Source organism: Xyrauchen texanus, chromosome 28 (assembly GCF_025860055.1).
Source record: "Xyrauchen texanus isolate HMW12.3.18 chromosome 28, RBS_HiC_50CHRs, whole genome shotgun sequence".
Classification (NCBI taxonomy): domain Eukaryota; kingdom Metazoa; phylum Chordata; class Actinopteri; order Cypriniformes; family Catostomidae; genus Xyrauchen; species Xyrauchen texanus.
Window position 1 is genome coordinate 22220890 of NC_068303.1, and position 19934 is coordinate 22240823.

Consider the following 19934-nt stretch of genomic DNA (forward strand, 5'->3'; position numbering starts at 1 on the left):
TCCAATGAAAGTTTACTACATAAATGTGCCCTAAATATCGAAAACGCAACAAATCCAAGCATACAATGGAAAATAAAACAAAACAAACAGCAATGTAATGAATTATCAACAAGTGTAACATTTCAACAAATAGCTATTTCCAATATGTTAATGCTGCTTATTTTAAAGTTTTTTTTTATCCATAAAAGTTATCCCAAAGAAAGATCAAAAAGTTTTTACCTTCTCTTTGACCTGGTCAAAGTAATTCCCGTTTCATGTAAGTAATTCCTCAAGTGTGTGTTTGTGCGTATGAGTGAGACTGCGTCGCTCCGTCAGGTGCTCTTGTCTTTATATTAGCACGCGCAGACACGCGCTGAGTGACGGCTGCGTCTCGCTCCAGCCAGTGCTCATGTGTGACTCACACAGACTGCTGTCTGCCTGCATGACTGTCATAATAAAAGTCCAGCAACTAGAAAACGTCCGTAATAAAAGTCCTACTGCTCGACTTTATTTAAGATCAGCTATTATAACAATTGAATCGTTAAAAGCAATCTTAGTACAAGATACATTTTGTTTAATTGATTATTTGAGCTTGGCATTTTTACTGTTTTTACAGTCCACAAACATTTGGAAACCCAACAAAATGAAATAGTAGGTAGACACGTATACATAGATTTATATTTATTAAACTGATCAGTCATAAATTACTAAACAGAAACGTCTTTTTTGTCACAATGAACATTATAGAGAATTATAATGAAATATTTTCAGATCACTATTTATCACAGATCACACGATTGATTTGTGTGCTTGCCTCTTCGAATCTAATAACATCTATCTCTTGGAAATGACATGAGCTTGTTTTAAAAACATCCTCTAAGGCATGTAAACTGAACACGCACACAGCTGACTAAAATAAAATATTTCTTAATTTCACGCTTTATTTTGGTTGTTCATTTCAAAGTTATATTTGGAGGAATAAGAGTTTGACAGTAGAAGAGCTTTTGTCTATTGCTATTTGTTTGGAATTCTGTATATTTTGCTTTGAAGACTTTGCTTCCTGGATCATTTCTAAATCTGCTGTAGATAAACTGTTCTGGAACATTTTCCAGTCTGTTTATCCTCCCAGTTCAATTTCACAATTGTGTTCTCCTGTGTTTATTTGTGAGGGAATGCATTCTGATTTAAAGACTAATGTGAGTATGGGTGCAGTTATCATTTCTTGGTGGGTTTGTAATGTCTATTTTTAGTGGTGTACTGTATTCTTCTATGCGCCTCTCCTGGCTCGCTTGTGTGCTTGTGTCAGGGGTGAAGATGAGTCGCCTCTATGAGCAAGAGTTGGCAGGGAGGAAGGGGTCTGTTCAACACTCAGACTAATACTCAGGAGTGACTCATATCAGCCAGTAAAGAGCAAGACCATATCTGCTGTTGTCAATCGTTATAATGGCCATCATCAACTATTTTTTAGAATTGAAAGAATGGTCAAATGGAATGTCTGCAGTACAAAGACTGTGTTATTACTTCTTCTGTTCTTTTGTATGAGGGTTGTTGACATAGGTTACTTTTGGGAACTTGTGACATATTTACTGAATCTAAAACTATTTTAAACTGCATTTAGTTTCTGTTGTAATTATTATGCATGCATTTGTTATGATTATATTCACAATATATTTGTTATGATATACCTTAAAAAAATTATTTGTCCAAAATTCATTTGGACTATTTCAGTTTAACTAATGATGGCAAATGGTGATTAGAAACAGTGCCATTTACATTCAAATTTTGTGAGCATTTCAAAAATGAAATTATTTAGCATGGCAAGTTTGTAAAACATCACATCCTAAATTGATCACAACTGTCTTTTTACACTAAAAGCCTAGTATACATCCAGAACTGAGTCATTTCATGACACCCCAATGAATGTGCATAATTTGATATACACACACATTCATATGGCACATTTACTGTAAAGACTTTAATGACTCTCAAGCTGCCTGCAATAAGCCACTGATTAACCCCACCTAGAACAATGCAATTCCCAGAGTGCCTGAGATTCAGAGTGTCATATTGTGTATGTGTGTGTGTGTGTGTCATACTAAATTATGTTTTTTTAAATTGTAAAAATGCAGAAAGTTTTCTGTGAGGGTTAGGTTTAGGGGTTAGAATATAAAGTTTGTACAGTATGAAAAAACATTATGTCTATGGAAAGTCCCCATAAAACATGGAAACCCAACATGTGTGAGTGTGTGTGTGTGTGTGTGTGTGTGTGTGTGTGTGTGTGTGTGTGTGAGAGAGAGAGAGAGAGAGAGAGAAAGTTATCCAGCTCTATTTCATATGCCAAACATCTCACTCAAGACTTTTAAGCTCTTAAACAGAATATATTTCCATCCAGTCGAAATGCTAATACAAATAGTAATACATTCATTATTACCATTCTTTATTTATTCTATTATAATATTATATGTGCTTATAATATATATGAATCTATTATAAACAGTCATGCCAATAAAGTTGTTGAAATTAAGATTATTAGTATCTCAAACATCTATGAAAGGGATCCCTTCTCTTAAAGGAATATTCTGGGTTCAGTACAAGTTAAACTAAAAATTATTTTTACTTGCCCATCCTTTTCTTTAAAAAAGCAAAAATCTGGGTTCCAGTGAGGCACTTACAATGGAAGTGAATGGGTTCAATGAGTTTAAACAGAAGAGTTAATGTACATGCTTTTATAAAATTATAAGTCTCACATTTCTGCCTTCAAACCCTCCAAAAATGGTCCCCATTCACTTACATTGTAACTGCCTCACTGTAACCCAGATGTTTGTTTTTTTTAAAGAAAAGGACGGATGATTCAATTATTTAAAAAATAATCAAATAAAAAAAATATTTTTTGCAGTATTGAACATTATGAAACAAAAACTGTTGATTGAGCTTAACTTGTATTGAACCTGGAATATTCCTTTAACTACCACTCTGCATTTCCCAATCAACTTTTAATAAAACTTTGTAAAACTTTCAACTCTTTTCTTAAACCACTTTCACTTCCTACCTACTTACACTCCGTTACTTTTCTCTCTTTCTCTCCAATCGTGCAGTAACAGATATTTTATTGAGATGGCCTGTTCTAGACTCTTCCATATTTGGAAGGCTGCTTTATTCCCTGAGGGTCACTTCAGCACCACCAGCCAATACAGCGCAGAGCCTCCAATCCCCCAGCCAATCCCGCATCCCCTCATTTCCTTATAAGGACTGCACAGGTCAACAGTGCTCTCTGTCTCATTCTGGCCTTCTTGGCTTCTGTTCCTGTATACATTGTCCAGCTCAATCATTCTAAAGTAAACTGTCTCAGTTGGTCTAAAATAAAGCTGATGTTTTTCCTCCATAAGTCATCAGTGATATGTTTGTGGCTCCTTCAAGCTGGAGTTATTTGTGTATGCTATGCCATAACTTCTACATATGAGCATTAGCAATATATTTATGCACATTATGCATTCCATCTAACATTTACACATTAGCTAATTGTTAAGGCTTTTTTTATTTTGTATAAATGAGCTGTATCATTTACCCAAAACTATACACAATAAACCCTATCTGTAGTATTAAACACTATTTTCCTATAGAAAGCAGCCTCTATATGCTTGTTTTCTTTTTGACATTTTTCTAAACCACTCTCAACGCCTGTGTAAGACGTGATTGTTAATACACCATTTGGGTCTTTACAAGCAACACCTCATAAACAGACCAACTTCGGAAACAAAAGTGAGTCACACGCCAGAAATGCAACCGGCTGAACAGGGCAATGCAGATTTAACCATTATACTGGGTAAAACAGCAAGGTATTAATACTATAATCAGACCACCAATGTTAAGGCTTTATCTGTGTTCATTACCATGAAGGTTTGAACAGAAAACAAAACAGAAAGCATTGACTGAAGCAGCAATTGCAAAGATTTATATTTTTTGCAAAGTGCAATACTGACCCTTGTGTTCCAGGAAACCTGCAGCAGTCTAGATAATAATATTGACTCGCATCTCCACAGTTCTGGCTAAACTATTGTTAAAGAAACTCTAACTGTTTCTAAACCATGATGAATAACCACCACAGTATCAAAACTAGAGCAATACTATTGGAAATGTTATAGTAGGTAATTTTGGGACAGTAATAATAAAATTCACCATGACAACAGTTACAAAGGACCCTTTTCACACCATTGATGATATATTTCTGATTTGATATAGCAGGGTGACTCAAGCAAAAAACATTGTTCTCTCTTAATGTACAATGAACATGCCTACATAATATACTGTATATTAAAAGCTGAAAAGGCCAAAAATCTTTGATGAGGGTGGGAAATCTCTTAAGTTATGAGGATGACTGAGTATTATTTTCTTATTTGATAGCTATATCAAATTTGCTGAACAAATGATTTAGTAGTGTGATTTTAATGTTGTGTGAGAATGCAATTTGATAATTGGGACATAAAATTGTTTACTTGTGTTGAAAGAATGAACTGCATCATAAAAAAAATGGTTACATACCTTTCAACAATACCGTCTTTAAAAATAGCTTTTATAGTTATTATCCATCTCTCTTAAAGGAATAGTTCACCTTCAAATGAAATTCCTCTCATCATTTACTCACCCTCATGCCATCCCAGATGTGAATGTCTTTCTTTCTTCTGCTGAACATAAACTAAGATTTTTAGAAGAATATCTCCATACAATGCAAGTGAATGGTGACCAAAATTTTAAGCTCCAGAACGCGCATAAACACTGCATAAAAGTAATCCATAAGACTCCAGTGGTTAAATATATATCTTCAGAAGAGATATAATAAGTGTAGGAGAGAAAAAGTTTAATATTTATGTCCAATTTTTCAAGTAGGTATAGCTGCAGGCCGGAGACCTCCAAAAGAGGGTGGAGTTAATCCAAAAGGGGGCAGGGTTACTTCAAAATGGGGTTGCGCCAACACCAAAAGGGTTAAGGTTAAGGTAAGGGGTTCCCTATAGCTTTAATGGCGATTTGGAGCTCACACCCCTTTTTGGAGCAATGCCTGCAGCTATACCTTTCTCCAATTTTACCATAAATTCTCCTTCCAGCACAGCAGGTGGCAATATGCATTAAGAATCATCTAAAGCAAAAGAAGAAGAATGTGAAAGCAAAAGTGTAGAGTGATAGTAAAAAAGGACTTAAATATTGATCTGTTTCTTAGCCACACATTTCGCCTCTAAAGAGATAGATTTAATCACTGGAGTCTTATAGATTACTTTGTGTTTTTTGAGACTGACAATATTGGTACCCATTCACTTGCATTGTGAGGACCTACAGAGCTGAAATATTTTCAGCAGAAGAAAGTCAGTCATACACATTTGGGATGGTATTAGGGTGAGTAAATGATGAGGAAATGATTCTTTCCCTGTCAGAGCACAAGGAAACACAGTAATTTCTGTGAAATTTTGAAATTTCTTATATTTCTCATGAAAATAACAGGATTGTGTCAGCAGTTTTGCAAAATTATGTTACGTTGGTGGTGAAAAGTCCACTGCGTGGTGCAAAAAAAAAAAAAAAGAGTTAAACAAAATTTCTCAAACAGATTAGGCTTTTTAGGTTAATGCTTTAGCAAGTTTTAATAAAAAAAAAAACAACCTCCTAACCCTAAACCTTAAACCTAAACCTAAACCTAACCAATAGGGTCATAAAATCAAATATAAGATGAAAAGCACGATTGCTAAAGCTGCACACATCATTTTGTGGTGTTTCGATTATACTTTTGGCTCCCATGTTGACTCAGATAGCAATGTGTGAGTAACAGGGCAACAAGTATGTGTTTATGAACTGATAATCTGCTGTTTTACTTGTGATTTGAGAAAGGAAATAAAAGTTGTTGTTGTTGTATTAGATCATTTCACCAGAAAACTGGAACAATGCGTTCAGTACAACGAGCTGCGCAAAATATATTTAGCAAAAATGTAGGTATAGTAACTTGATTCTATGAGACCAGGTTGAATATTTGTTATAATCTGCCATTTTAACTCTGACCAACCGCTGTGTCGTTTATCCTGCTAATGTTTACTTCCACATTCCAAACAAGAAATGTGAAAAGAGTCCCTAGCAGAGTTCACCAACCTGCTGATAATTCGATCAAAATCTAATTAACAGCTTGAGACCACAGCAGCACTGTAACCTGCATTGCATCCACAAACACAAGCACAACATGTGAAGCTGAAAACCCCATGAGTCTGAGAGGAAGCTGGTGTGGTTATGGTCAAAAATAAGTGTGGTCTAGTGTTCGTGGCGATGACCCCACTGCAGCTCATGGAGGTTTGTTGCAGGCGGGTGGTTAAATTTGTGCGGTATGGGAGCAATGCAGTAAGCATGAAGATAGCAATACACGGCACTTTAGGAAGGATTAAAGACTTCCTTTCTCATCTGTTATCCTCTCTGTATTGCTTTTTATCTCTGTGTCTCTTTATCTCTCTCTCATTTTATTTTTCCACCATGGGTATCTATCCATTAATCCAAAATAAACAATAAATCCCCACAACTGACTTGAGGACATTTGAAATGCTTATATTCAATGAATACATGACTTGTATTACACATACTATGCAAAAATAATTTTGCCAAATATAAATTTAACATGAAGCCAGAGGTGGACTGCCTCCCCCAGCTGAGTCTGGTTCCTCTCAAGGTTTTTTTTCTCTCCACTAACTAAATAAACATCTTTGGAGTCTCCCTCCAATAACTAAACATCTTAAGGAGTTTCCATATGCTTACTAACATCTTTGGAGTTTTTTCCTTGCTACAGTCTCCTTTGGCTTGCTGACTGGGGGCTTAAAGATAACCAGGCATGATTTCTTATAAATCTATTCACTGGGTACATTAAAGGGGTCATGACATGAAGACATTTTTAAATATAAGAGGTCATTGTACTATAAAAACATATTGTAAGTTTCAGAACTCAAAACATCCTCCTCAATGCAAAAAGAATATTTCTTGAGGCCAAGCTGCCAAAACGACACATTCTCAATTTTGATCTCTGACTTTTGCATCTGACCACCTCCACAACAACACATCAACGCCCCTTTACCTTATCACTTACGTAGCCTGCCAGTAGTGTTGAGCAGTGAGATGGCAAGTAGGGAGAGCAGGTCAGTCAAGAGCAGAGTGCCAATCATAAAAGTGGGCGTGTGCTGTCAAGTCTTAAAGGAGAAGCAGCACCAAAACCGAGCATTTCGGTAACCGAATGAGGGTGGAAAATGATCATTTTTTTACTAATATTTTAACATCTTGAGACCCCCACGTGACTACTGTGTGAATTTTTTTTTCCTTTTATATTTGCAACTAACGGCACCTAATATAAAAGCAAAAATAAATAAATATATTTTTCATCAGATAGTTATTATAGATATAGATATTATGTGTCCAGGAGTGTTGATTATTCATGTTTTTGAGACGTTGCAGACATTACAGCTGATTTTCTATAAAGCTGAATAGATCATTCTGATTAAAAGTATTGGCCAGCTTCATCAAATCACTAACAAGCATATTAAAGTAAAATTTTGCATTATAAAATTCTGAATTTATGTACTGATTATCATTGTCCCATGTCTGCCAAACATATTGAGTGGTCCAAACATAATCTGCAGCCTGAAACTGAACTTTTGGTCAGATTTTAGGAGTGAATGTACTTGGCTGCATAGAAAGCTATAGGATGCACCCTTGCTCCCTGGCTCCCTATTTAGTGAATGACTTAACCTTCAGCAGTCTGTCTGCACTGGTCTCAGAAAAGTTCTAAATGCAACTTATTTTCATCCTAACTCCATATAAAGCCTCTGAAAGCAAAATATTTCGACTGTCAGAAAACGGCTCCACAGCACTCATCTGTGTACTTCATGTTTATCAGTGTGCCAAAGTGTAAAAAATGAACAAAATATAAAAAGTAGCATATTAAACGAAATTAGAGATGCTACTCTTTAAACCAAACAGGTTTCAGTGAAAAAATTTGAAGAGGTTTCTTGCCAGATGCACTTTTGTTGGCTCTGTGGCAATAGATGCACGGAAATCTATGCCATGGTGTTTGGTCACGTGACTCCGTGTATCAGAAGTTTTACCCTTAAATTACTCTTTAGATTGTCCTGAACAGTATGAAATGGGTTTTGCGAATCCAAAATATCGAGTCCTCCCATTAGGCCGCGGGGTCGCATGAGGAACATATTAAATAAAAAAAAAAAAATGCATGACATGACCCCTTTAAGGCATGACATTCGTAAAGCTGCTTTGAAACCATGTGTATTGTGGAAAGCACTATAGAAATGAAATTGACTAGACTCATGACTAGCCAAATCATGTTTTCCTTTAAAATGGAATTATGCCAACAGGTTTGTGTGAGGGTTAGGTTTAGAGATAGGGAAGGAAAATTCCATTATCTTTGCATGAAAACCATTGTGTCTATGAAATGACCCACTAATATATTGAAACCAACTTATTTGTGCATTTGTCTCATTGAATTCTGATGAATAAGGGTGTGGAAAGGATTGCATGACCTAACTCCTACTCATGTATTCACATGTCACACTTGTCCTTTTGTCACAGGAAGTGAATGATTATTGTCTCTGACTGTGTATCTCTGGTGTGGCACTGGCAGGATACAACACCTTTCACTTCCTGGAATAATTGTAAATGAACCGTGCTGTACCCCTCACTTCTACACAGACCCACCACATCCCACTAAACACATTGATACAGAAAACAAATAGTTACCACAATAACATTTACTGTCACTTATGTTTGATCTTAAATCTCATAAAGATTCAAACTAACTATGCATGTTGCAACAAGTTTCCACACTGCAAAAAATCTTTCAGATTTGTTCTTACTGACTATTTTGTCTTGTTTTCCTGTAAAATATTGAAACATCCTTAAAACAAGAAAACATTTCTTGGGAAGCAGAATGACATAAGACTTTTTCCAGAGAAATCTAACACAATTTTGTGGTGTTTATGCTTAAAACAAGAAAATACATAAATAAATAAATCAATCAATGAATGGGGTGGGAAAAATTAGCATTAGTTTTTTTTTCTTCTTACCCCACTGGCAAATATTATTTTCATCATATAAGCTAAATTTATAGATTTCTCTGAAAACAAGACAAATATCTTAATGTATCTTGTTTAAGAATGTTTAGATACTTTTACTGGAAAACAAGAAAAAAATACTCTATGTTTTGCAGTGAAGTGACAATCTGTCAATCCACACTAAACACAAAACTGCTGTATAATGCGGCACAATCACAGTAGATCAGAAGATATTTGATGTGTAATGAAAAGTTATAAGGAGTAGGATTTTGGACCAATGAGATTTCACCATGGGCAGGGACACAGAACAATGCCACAGAAACAGACACCAAGCCATCGACAAAATGCCCTGTCCCCGTTCGTCATAGTTGGTTTAGACAATAAATGTAGATTGACATGGAAGAGATTTTGGTTTATTTTGGTATTTGGTTCAGCGTCCACCAACTGGTATCAGAACGCATTTATCAAACAGTGATTTATCAAACCTTATTTAGCAGATTTTAGATGTTAGCAAACTCAGTTTAGCCTTAGCAAAAATCTTCAGATAATGTGGTAAGTGGTGGCATCACATAACAATAACAATTCTCATGCCAAGAAAATATAATAAAGTAAACAGATACAGTAGTAACCTATTTGTAAAAACAGATCCTGTGTAGGCAGACATGCTCCCAAATATAATGTTAGATTTTGTATCAGCCTTGAATGATGTCAAGATTAGAGTATTAAAATAAAGTTGTCTCATAGAAAGAAAAATTGACCAAGAAGCCTAGATTTGATGCTTTAAACACATAAGAAGTTTTTCACAAGACACTCATACTTACACAAACTACAAATATGTTGATTCCAAGTGACTTTGTGAAATGTCTCACTGTGTTAGCACACACACTCATACATCTGTACACGCTATCAGACACCACCTGCTGCATGTATTCATCATAAACACACACGTACATACATGTACATACTGAAGAAGTACACATGTGACAGCACATACACCCTAGAGCATAATGTAGACAGTTTTCTCTCTCTGTCTCATTGATTCTTTACAGGCTCCAGGTGTTATCAGTTCGGTGTGGTATGGACTGTGAAGCATGTTCCCATAAAACCTCTGTGATTTCAGCCCACTAAGCTCATAAATCAGAGGTACACACATAACCAACAAGTCTCTTCTTACACAGATGCTCCGAGCCTCTGAAAATAAAAACTTAGCTGTAATGGATTCAGTTGCTCTGATAAATGTCATAAAGTAGACTCTCTGAGAGCTTAAAAATAAAACATTCTGTGATAATTTACTCTCCCTCAAGTTATTCCAAACCTGTATGACTTTCTGTCTTATGTGGAACACAATACTGCAATTACAATAAATGGGAATGTTTCAAAAGGGATGCTAAAGCATCATTAAAGCATCATAAAAAAGGGCCATACGACTTGATCTTCAGAAGCCATATGATAGCTTTGTGTGAGCAACAGACCAAAATTTAAGCCATTATTCACTGAAAAGCTTGACATCCATCCTAAATTGGCACATTAAAGAGAGTTCACGAGAAAAGTCACAATGGCCATTTTTTGATCTGATTGTTCTTTTGAGTTGAATCTTTTCAATTAATTGGTTCACAAAACCAGTGTGAATAATTAATTCACAAACTGACCATTGATCTGTTGACTGAATGATCCGTTGAACTCACTGACTCGGTAGCAGCAGGTAACAGCTCAAGATTATCAGTGAAGAACGACATAAATTTCAGTCAATTTCTCACAGAAAACTATCATTTGTCTTCAGAAGACTTGTAATATAGTGCACAAGACGTATGGACCACATTTATGATACTTTTATGGGTGATGACACATTTTTTCATTTTGGGGTAAACTAACCCTTTATATACCAAAATTATATGATTGCCTCAAAATCTATTAATTTCTACAAAGCCTTTCCTCTGAAGACATCCACTAAACACCGCGTTCTTTCACTCCTTCCTCTTTTGTGGTCTATCTGTCACTCCTTTCCTGTGCTGAAGGACATCAGGCCTGGCTATCTCAACCGGGCTCGCCTGCTGTCACCAGAGTCTGCCAAAACACACTGCACAGTTTCCTGTATAGTGTGTATCACTGCAGGGTGTAGCGTCACAGACAGGGAAACTGAACAAGGTATTAAATGTGAAGTGATATGAACATGTTAATCAAGCTGCACAGTGCAAAGGTGTTAAATGTAGAAGGATGTGAACAGATAACACATAATTTGGTTAGAAACAATAACCAAGCATGTGTATTGCTTCACCAACATAAATGGATGGTAGAGTCACATTGGGTAACCTCCTTGTGGTCGCTATAATGTGGTTCTCGCTCTCAGTGGGGCGCGTGGTGAGTTGTACGTGGATGTCGTGGAGAATAGCGTGACGCCTCCACACAAGTCTCTGTGGTAACGCGCTCAACAAGCCACGTGATAAGATGCGCAGATTGACGGACTCAGATGCGGAGGCAACTGAGATTCGTCCTCCACCACCCAGATTAAGGCGAGTCTCTACACCACCACGAGGACCTAGAGCACATTGGGAATTGGGCATTCCAACTTGTGGAAAAAAATACTGTACTGTCTCTTTAAGACTACATGTGGCAGTTCAGCCAGTGAGCGCATATTAACAAGAAAGAATGCACACAGTTTCATTAGCACATCCCTGCTATATTTGATTAGAATTAATTTGTGACTGTAAAGAACAAAAAGGTTAATAGAGACATTATTCAATGACAAATGGATGGACAAAATGTTACTCTCAACACACAGTGAAAAGATCTTGGTGCCAAACCTTGTATAGTGTAAATATTGTTAAAATGAAGACAAATATTAATTGGAAAATGAATATTTTTACCCATTCCAAATTTTATTATTTTAATTTTAAGCCAAACCTATGATTTTGTTAGGTTCAACATAGCAAAATCCAATTCTTTTCGCGCACCCCCTGAAACCTGCTTACGTGCCCTCTGGGGTAGTAATCACTGTTTTATGGTACTAGCGTGACAGACCACCTTTTATTTTGCACTGTAAAAAGCTGTACCCTGCAACTACTATTTCAACCTGATCTTCTTCTTCTTTTGGCTGTTCCTTGGCACAGGTTTTACGCCGGATGACCTACAGGACAATTTAGAGTCTCCAATTCACTTGACCTGCAAGTTTTTGGACTAGCGGGTGAAACTGGAGCACCCAGAGGAAATCCACACAAACATAGGGAGAACCTGCAAACTCCACACAGAAAGGCCCAGTTGAGCCGGGACTCAAACCAAGGATGTTCTGAGAGGTGACAGTGCTAACCACTGAGCCACCGTGCTGCTCCATTTCGAGCTGATCTAACTCTTAAATTTTGTTTTGTCAGTGTAACCTAATTCAGTGATTCAGTGATGTTAAACAATATTTTTCACCAGGTCATTTAGATGTTACTGCATGAAACACATATTTTCAGTGTATGTACGAGAAAAGAATGGACAATCTGATAAACTTCTACTTCTGTGTTCCCCAGTAAACAAAAATTCATGCGGTTTTGAAATGACATAAGGATGAAAACTTTTTTTTACTTTAACTTATCCCTTCAACTTTGCATGCTACTTCATATGTTATTTTTACTGTGAGATCTCATGCTGACATTATGAAGAAAATTTGAAATGCAAACAATCAAACAAGCAAATCAGGTTTCACATTAAACCCTATTCAGCAGGCAGAATAAGTTTAATATTATCGCCATTCTACAAATACACCCAAATAACATGAGCTACCAGAGCTGAAAACTCATACTTTCCACTTGTTCTCTACAGTAATTGCATTACTGCAATTCACCAAACAACTTAATCACAGGCGTAAATGAGAAATCACTGTAACAGTGAAATAAAGTTCAACAAAAGGAGAGCTCATATCACAAGGGACCTGTAAAAAGTAAATGTCAGCAGTTACAACGTGGCCTCAAATACCCATACCATCATTCTATTCAAAACAGTCATGTGAACAACAAGTTATGGGAATATCCAGAGGAAATCAGCTGGAATGTGTAAACTGGATTGAAGGAAAGGTTGTGTTTGTACCTGAGGGCAGAGCAGGGTTGAAATCAGACCAGTAACAGAAGGATGCCACACGGCATGCAGCAGTGACCCCTGGGTAATTATACAATTATAAGATTCCTGTTTATACAGCCAAATTACCATTTAAAGTGAGTGAGTGCTATAAAGAGAGCAGTGGGGTGGTTTGTTTTTCGATGGGGGTAGTCTCACTAGCTGGGTCTCCCGTCGCTCTTGGCACTCATGTCCCATTTTATCTAGCCGTTAGGGCTGGGTATCACAAACAACATCACGATATGATACGCATTGCGATACATGTTCATTTTGAAATGGATTTCTCCTGAGCTTAATTTAGTATGACTGCTGTTTATTGTAAACTGTATAACAGTTCATTGTGTGCTATTCAAAACACAATAAGGTAAATAAAGTTAAGAAAAGAAAAATACATTATTATGTTACCAAAAGCAAATTACTTTTTATTGGCCCTTTCTTCTTTCTGCTTTTAAAAAGTGTAAAGTGTGCTAGCCTTTCTATACTTATAAATATTCTGGCTCAAAATCAACAGTTACAGAAATACTCAAACCAGCCCATCTGGCACTTACGATCGTGCCAAGGCCAAAATAACTGAGATCATATTTTTTCCCAAATCTAATGGTTGATATGAACATTAAGTGAAGCTCCAAATCCATATCTGCATGATTTTATGCATTGCACTTCTGCAACACGATTGGCTGATTAGATAATCGCATGAATAATTAGGTGTGCCTAATAAAGTGCTCAGAGAGTGTATTTCACATTCACAAAAGCACAGGATGTGTCACAGATTATAGGCAGTTCAAATGAAAAGACATATCATATTTCCTTAATATAGTTGGTCTAACTAACACTTGCATGTGATGACCAAGATGCCTGTACTGCAGATCTTTTCCCTTTTCCGCACCTTGTTTGTGAGCAGGGTACGAAGCTATTTTTTTCACCTAATTTTTACAGCCACTTTTATCTGATTCATATACACAGTATATAGGCTATTTATAATCCATGTACAGTAAAATTATAATTGTTGGATTTAAAGTGATGGCCGGAGATCATTTGCAGCACTCACATAAAAAAACAAAAACTGTTTGCAGGCCATTGAGAAAACTCTGTGAGAAGCGCTCGCCCTGTGCTCATGAGCAACAGAGTGCTATTGAACATCTCATCAAATTGTGAATCCGACAGCTGCCAGAAGGCAGATGAACTGCCGACGTTTGCCGGGAGGAGAGGTCCAGTGCCATCACCCACCTTTGCGGAGGACCTCTGCACAGCTGGCTGAGGACCAGTCGACAGTGTGTTCGGGGACCAGCGAGTCCGTTTTTGTCACTCTCTCTCTCCTCTCTCTCTAAGCGGGGTAAGTTAGGCTGGAGATTTCCCTGGCCTGAATTGGGCATTATTGGTATGTGACAAGGAGAAGGGTGTGGCCGGGCTGTAATGTTGAATGCCTGGCACTGAATCAGCCCAATCAGCTGGGAGAGGGATAAAGAGGAGCCGGGGATGCCAGTTTGAGAGAGAGTTGCAAGACGTTGTGTATATGTGCGTCAGTTTTATGTTTTGTTCATTTGTGTCATTAAAAGTTTATATTGACTGCTCAGCCGGTTCCCGCCGCCTCCTTGCCCATCGTGTGAACCCATTACATTGGTGCCGAAACCCGGGAGGGAGGAGGGATGTGCTGTTGGAGAACCCTCACCGCTGATGGAGGGTCATGACGCAGAGTTGATATGGTCCGGTGGTACTGGAGCGGTTCGCCAGGATGCGAAGGAGCCACTGCCAGCCGCTAGGGGCGGAGGAGCCACTGTCGACTGCCAGGAGGTTATGTCCAGTGCCATTGCTCGGCGTCACGGAGGACCGCTGCCCAGCTGGCCGAGGACCAGGCGACAGTGTGTCCGGAGACTGGTGAGCCACTTTTTCTCTCTCTCTTCTCTCTGTTAATCTGTCTCTCCCACTTGCTCTTTCTCTCTCACCTCGTCTCTCTCTCTTAGTTTCCCAGGAGGCGGGGAAGGCCAGCTAGAAGGACAGCACCTTTCGGGGGGGGTAGGTCAGACTGGAGGTTTCCCTGGCCTGAATCTGGAGGTGGAGTGTGACAAGGCGGAGGGCGTGGCCGGCCCGTGATGACGCACGCCTGGCGCTGAGTTGTCTATTCAGCGGGAGAGAGATATGGAGGGGCTGGGATGCCAGTTCGAGAGAGAGAAAGATGCACGTGTTGTGTGTGTGCACATCTTTGTTTGGTTTTTAGCTGCAAAGCACTTATGTTATGTTTGAGTTATGTTCTGTCAATAAATTCATTTCACACACTGTTTTTGCTGTCAAAAGCGCCGTCTCTGTGTTTCAGAAGGCCAAAATGTTGAGGAAAAGATGGTGTTCAACTTTTGTCACATGATAGATATGATAACTTTCAATAATATTGAAATGGACACAGCTGCATCGATAGTGTACATGCATCGGCAAGGAGAACATGACAATGTATCGTTGTATCATTATTTAGAACACAGCTCTACCAGCCATTGATATGTGACATTCTGGTTGAAAATCAGTTGGGGAAGCAGCTTTTTATAGCAATGCTGCGATTTGCAGAGGCTCAGGTAAAGACAGAGTTTTTGCCAAATTGCATACCATTTAAATCCCAGTTTGGACCACATTCACAATAAGAAACAATTTCCCTTTCATAGCTTACACATGCGCATCAAACTCATACACACACACTTTATTCACGCTCAGGCTGCATCAACCTCTTCTTTGTATTACCTTTCGTTAGTGAAGTCGTCTGCTTGCTCATTTGATCTGGAATCACAGAATGGATGGGAAGATGGATGGAAAAAGCTTGTCGAAAATGCCATGTAAACTATTGTCTTTTCAGAACAGCATATACAGAATTATATGTATAGCTTGCTATTTACATGATCTATTGGGCATACACGCAATCAGCTTTTTCTACATTCATCCCAACACACTAAACACACACATGCTACTCTACCAGGGTAGTAAAGAAGGAAGGGCACCTGAATCCACCCAAAATCAGCCAATAACCACCGAGACAAATAGCTCTTTGATTCTTTTCAGAAAACAAACATTGCCTATAAATTGTTTTGTATATCCCAATATTCCACAATATCCTAATGCCACGTGCACATACACACATAAAGAAACCCAAATATACTCTTATGCCACACACACAAAACAGCCAATTTAATCTATTCTAGGCAAGAATACAGTGCTGAATTACATTAAGTTAAAATCCCCTTTGACCTGTTTTTAAACATTGCTTGTACCTCCCTCAGTGGCACTTTTAAGTTTTTGCCATTCACATCTTATTTATAGCCCTCTGTTAGAAGGTCATCCTTAGAACTCAGCCGGAATAAATCCTCATGTAACAATGCTCTATTAGTTTGATGTGGACAAAAGGCCAACAGATTAATAGGAAGAATTAGGGCTAGTACCTTCGAATTAAATGGTTATTGGTTCTTAAGCCAAGCATGTATTGGCTTGTTAGCTCTGATTTGCTTGTATGTTGGTGTTGTGCCATTGGGCAGTCTACTTTGTTTGACCCCAAATTTAGGGAGGCTTTCTGCAAAACCTGGAACAGTTATTGTGAGAGTCAAATTGCACCTACTGAGTAATATAAAGCAAACAACCTTGAAGTATTGAACAAAACACCTAAACACACAAAACCCTCTGTATCTCACTAAACATCTTGCTGTAAAATCTTGATGATTAAATGTTAGTATATTATGAGATACATTTGATATACCAACAATGATCCCTCTACAATGTGGAAGGAGCCAAAGCACAACTGCTAATAAACAAACACATGCAAACACACATACCACGCACATCTCCCAGAGATTTATGGCATGCAGCAATGCATGTACTCTAAGTGGGCCTTTCCCATTAACACACAAACTGACATGCCTAGACAGCTGGGAGTAGTTCATCACTACAAATACAGTTGTAAGCATCACCACTTAAGATTTCAGCTTTTATTTGGCTTATTATGTCTAAGAGTCCAATTTTTGTAGGGGAGGCATGCCCTAGCTGCTGGTCACCAAAAAAATGTGTGTTTTGCAGTATCCATATAATGCGGTGTCCCCATCAGTTTGCTAAATTGAGATGGTTTTCCATCATATGGCTAAACGATTCTGTGGCTTGTTTTTTAACCTTTCGAGTAGTTGCATTTCCACTTGAGCATGGTTTGGTACGGTACGATTCCAAACTGCTCCATAAGAATATCTTAGCAACCACCCAGGAACACCCTAGCAACCATGTACCAGTGCCCTATCTATCTCTCTATCTATCTATTGTAGGTTCTGGGTGGTTGCTAGGGTATTCTGGGTGGTCGCTAGGGCATTGCTAGGTGATTGACAGGTGGATGCTAGGGTGTTCTGGGTTGTCTAAAGGGCTGTGCTAGGTGGTTGCTAGGCGGTAGCCTGGGTGTTTTAAGTGGTTGCTTGTGCATTGCTAAGTGGTTGCTAGGGTGTTCTGGGTGGTCGCTCGGGCAATGCTAGATGGTTGCTAGGCGGTTGCTAGGCGGTTGCTAGGGAATTCTAAGTGGTCACTCGGGTATTGCTAAGTGGTTGCTAGGGTGTTCTGGGTGGTCGCTCAGGCATTGCTAGGTGGTTGCTATGGTGTTCTGGGTAGGTTGCTAGGGAGATGCTAGCTGGTTTCTAGAGTGTACTAGGTGGTCGCAAGTCCATTGCTAGGTGGTTACTAGGCAGTTGCTAGGGTATTCTGGTTGGTCACTAAGATGTTGCTAGGTGTTTGCTAGGTGGATGCTAGAGTGTTCTGGGTTGTCACATGGGTGGTGCTAAATGGTTGTTAGGTTGTTCTGGGTGATCACTAGGGTGTTGCTAGGCAGTTGCCTGGGTGTTTTAAGTGGTTGCTAGGGAGATGCTGAACAGTTGCAAGCATGGATCTGCAACAAGAATAAGCAACTTTGCTTAACCAGAAAATCACCTTGTAACTTGATCAATCAGCTTCATTAAAGAGACTAACACCAAACCAGCATAAATTCATCCTGGCCTATGCGAATCTTCCCAGCAGGATAATATAGAAGCTTTGTCTTATAGTAGCTGGATCATTAACTATGAGTTGTTGATGGCCATTATATTTTAAGTAACATGTAATAGCGGAGAAACATTGAGAATTTAGTCTGGCAGGCGATTGTAACAACAGAAAAGTAAAATTCTTTGAATAAGAAGGGTTTGTTTTTGTTTGCAATGCATATAGAAATATTTCCTATATCACTATTTCAAGCAATTTTCAATGGGATCAGGTAGATCTAGTTTAAAGTTGAAGTGTGTTGTTTTTTTATGTTAAAACCTTACTTAATATGCAGAGACAACTACAATATCAAAGAGACTATCTTTGATCTGTTTATTTGAGTGACCGTCTGGACCGACACAGCAACATTGGCTCAACCAACGTCATTTGGGGCAGAACAACCTGTATGTTTGATAATGATAAACAGGGAGGTGTTCAGGCAACCTGTTTGAACAGTAATGATTTTTGCATTTTTGATTGGTGATGTAGAAAGTGGCAAATATCTTTGAGACTTTAAAAAAAATCTTTACCATTTTAAAACTTTATGGTTGTGTTATTGTACAGGATTCAGTTGCAGTACTCACAGTTTGGGTTTGGGTTTAGTGGGGAGAGGTGGAGCACCCTTAACTTGTGACGGCGATGGAGGTTGAGCCACTGTTTCCTTTACACTTGAAGGTGATGGTAGACTCTCATCTGGTGGCTTGTTTACTGCCTGGCCATTTTGTAGAGGTTTGTTGGGTAGATTCTCATGATGCTCTTTATTGGTGGAGATCCGCACAGGCAATGCCATGATGCTGGGCCAGATGTCCAGTTCATTTATCTGGAAGGCCTCAGCACTGGGCGGGGTTTTGGGCGGGACTTCCAACAAACTGATCTCAGTGGGAGGAGGAGGAGGAGGAGGAGGGAATGGTTGGCTGTCCTCAAACACGCAATCATCCCTAGATACGCCGTTGCTGGCCAACTCTTCAGCAACTAGTTAGGAGAACCAAGATAAGAGTAAATGTTATATTACAGTTCATTTTAGGGCGGTTCACCCAAAAATGTTAATTATTTTTATCATTTACTTTTTCTTTTTCAGAACACAAGCAAAGCTTTTAGAAGAATATCTCTGCTCTGTTGGTCAATGAAAGTGAATGGTGACCAGACCTTTGAAGCTCCAAAAAGTACTCAGTTATCCATCCATCCAGACTCCAGTGGTTTAATAATTTCAGTCTTCTGAAATGATATAAGTGTGGGTGAGATCACATATTTAAGTCCATTCTTGATATAAATCTTCACTTTTACTTTCTTAAATTCTTTCACTTTCACATTTTGAGAGTAAAAGTGGAGATTTAGGGTAAAAATTACTTAAATATTGACCTGTTTCTCACCCACACCAATCATATCTCTTCAGAAGACATGGATTAAACCACTGAAGTCACATTTATAACTTTTATACTGCCTTTATGTGCCTTTTGGAGCTTCAAAGTTTAGGTACCCATTCACTTGCATTGTATGGACCAACAGAGTTGAGATATTCTTCTAAAAATCGTTTGTGATCTGTAGAAGAAAGAAAGCCAAACACAACATCTGTTATGTGGCTGGATGGCATGAGAGTGAGTAAATTATGAAGATAATTTTCATTTTTGGGTGAACTATTTCTTTTATGGAATAAGCAAAAATGAGTAAGTCATTGATTAACTTTTTGAAACCAGGGAAACAATGCTTTAGATGAGGGTTTTTAAATTTTTGTTGCCAAGGACCAGAGCAGTATTAAGGCACGGCTTAAAC

At 38.3% G+C, this 19934-nt stretch overlaps 1 protein-coding gene across 6 annotated transcripts in view; it reads right to left on the reverse strand.

Annotated features, from left to right (window-relative positions):
* palld (palladin, cytoskeletal associated protein) overlaps positions 1 to 19934 on the reverse strand; it is a 147790-nt gene that overhangs the window by 42494 nt on the left and 85362 nt on the right. For 5 of the 6 annotated variants that reach the window (XM_052095411.1, XM_052095415.1, XM_052095410.1 and 2 more), the window contains one exon: positions 18749 to 19136. In XM_052095411.1, the coding sequence (XP_051951371.1) occupies positions 18749 to 19136 (388 nt within the window). Of the gene's footprint in view, positions 1 to 219; positions 373 to 18748; positions 19137 to 19934 lie in introns of those variants that run through there. The other variant, XM_052095414.1, reaches the window with a different exon arrangement.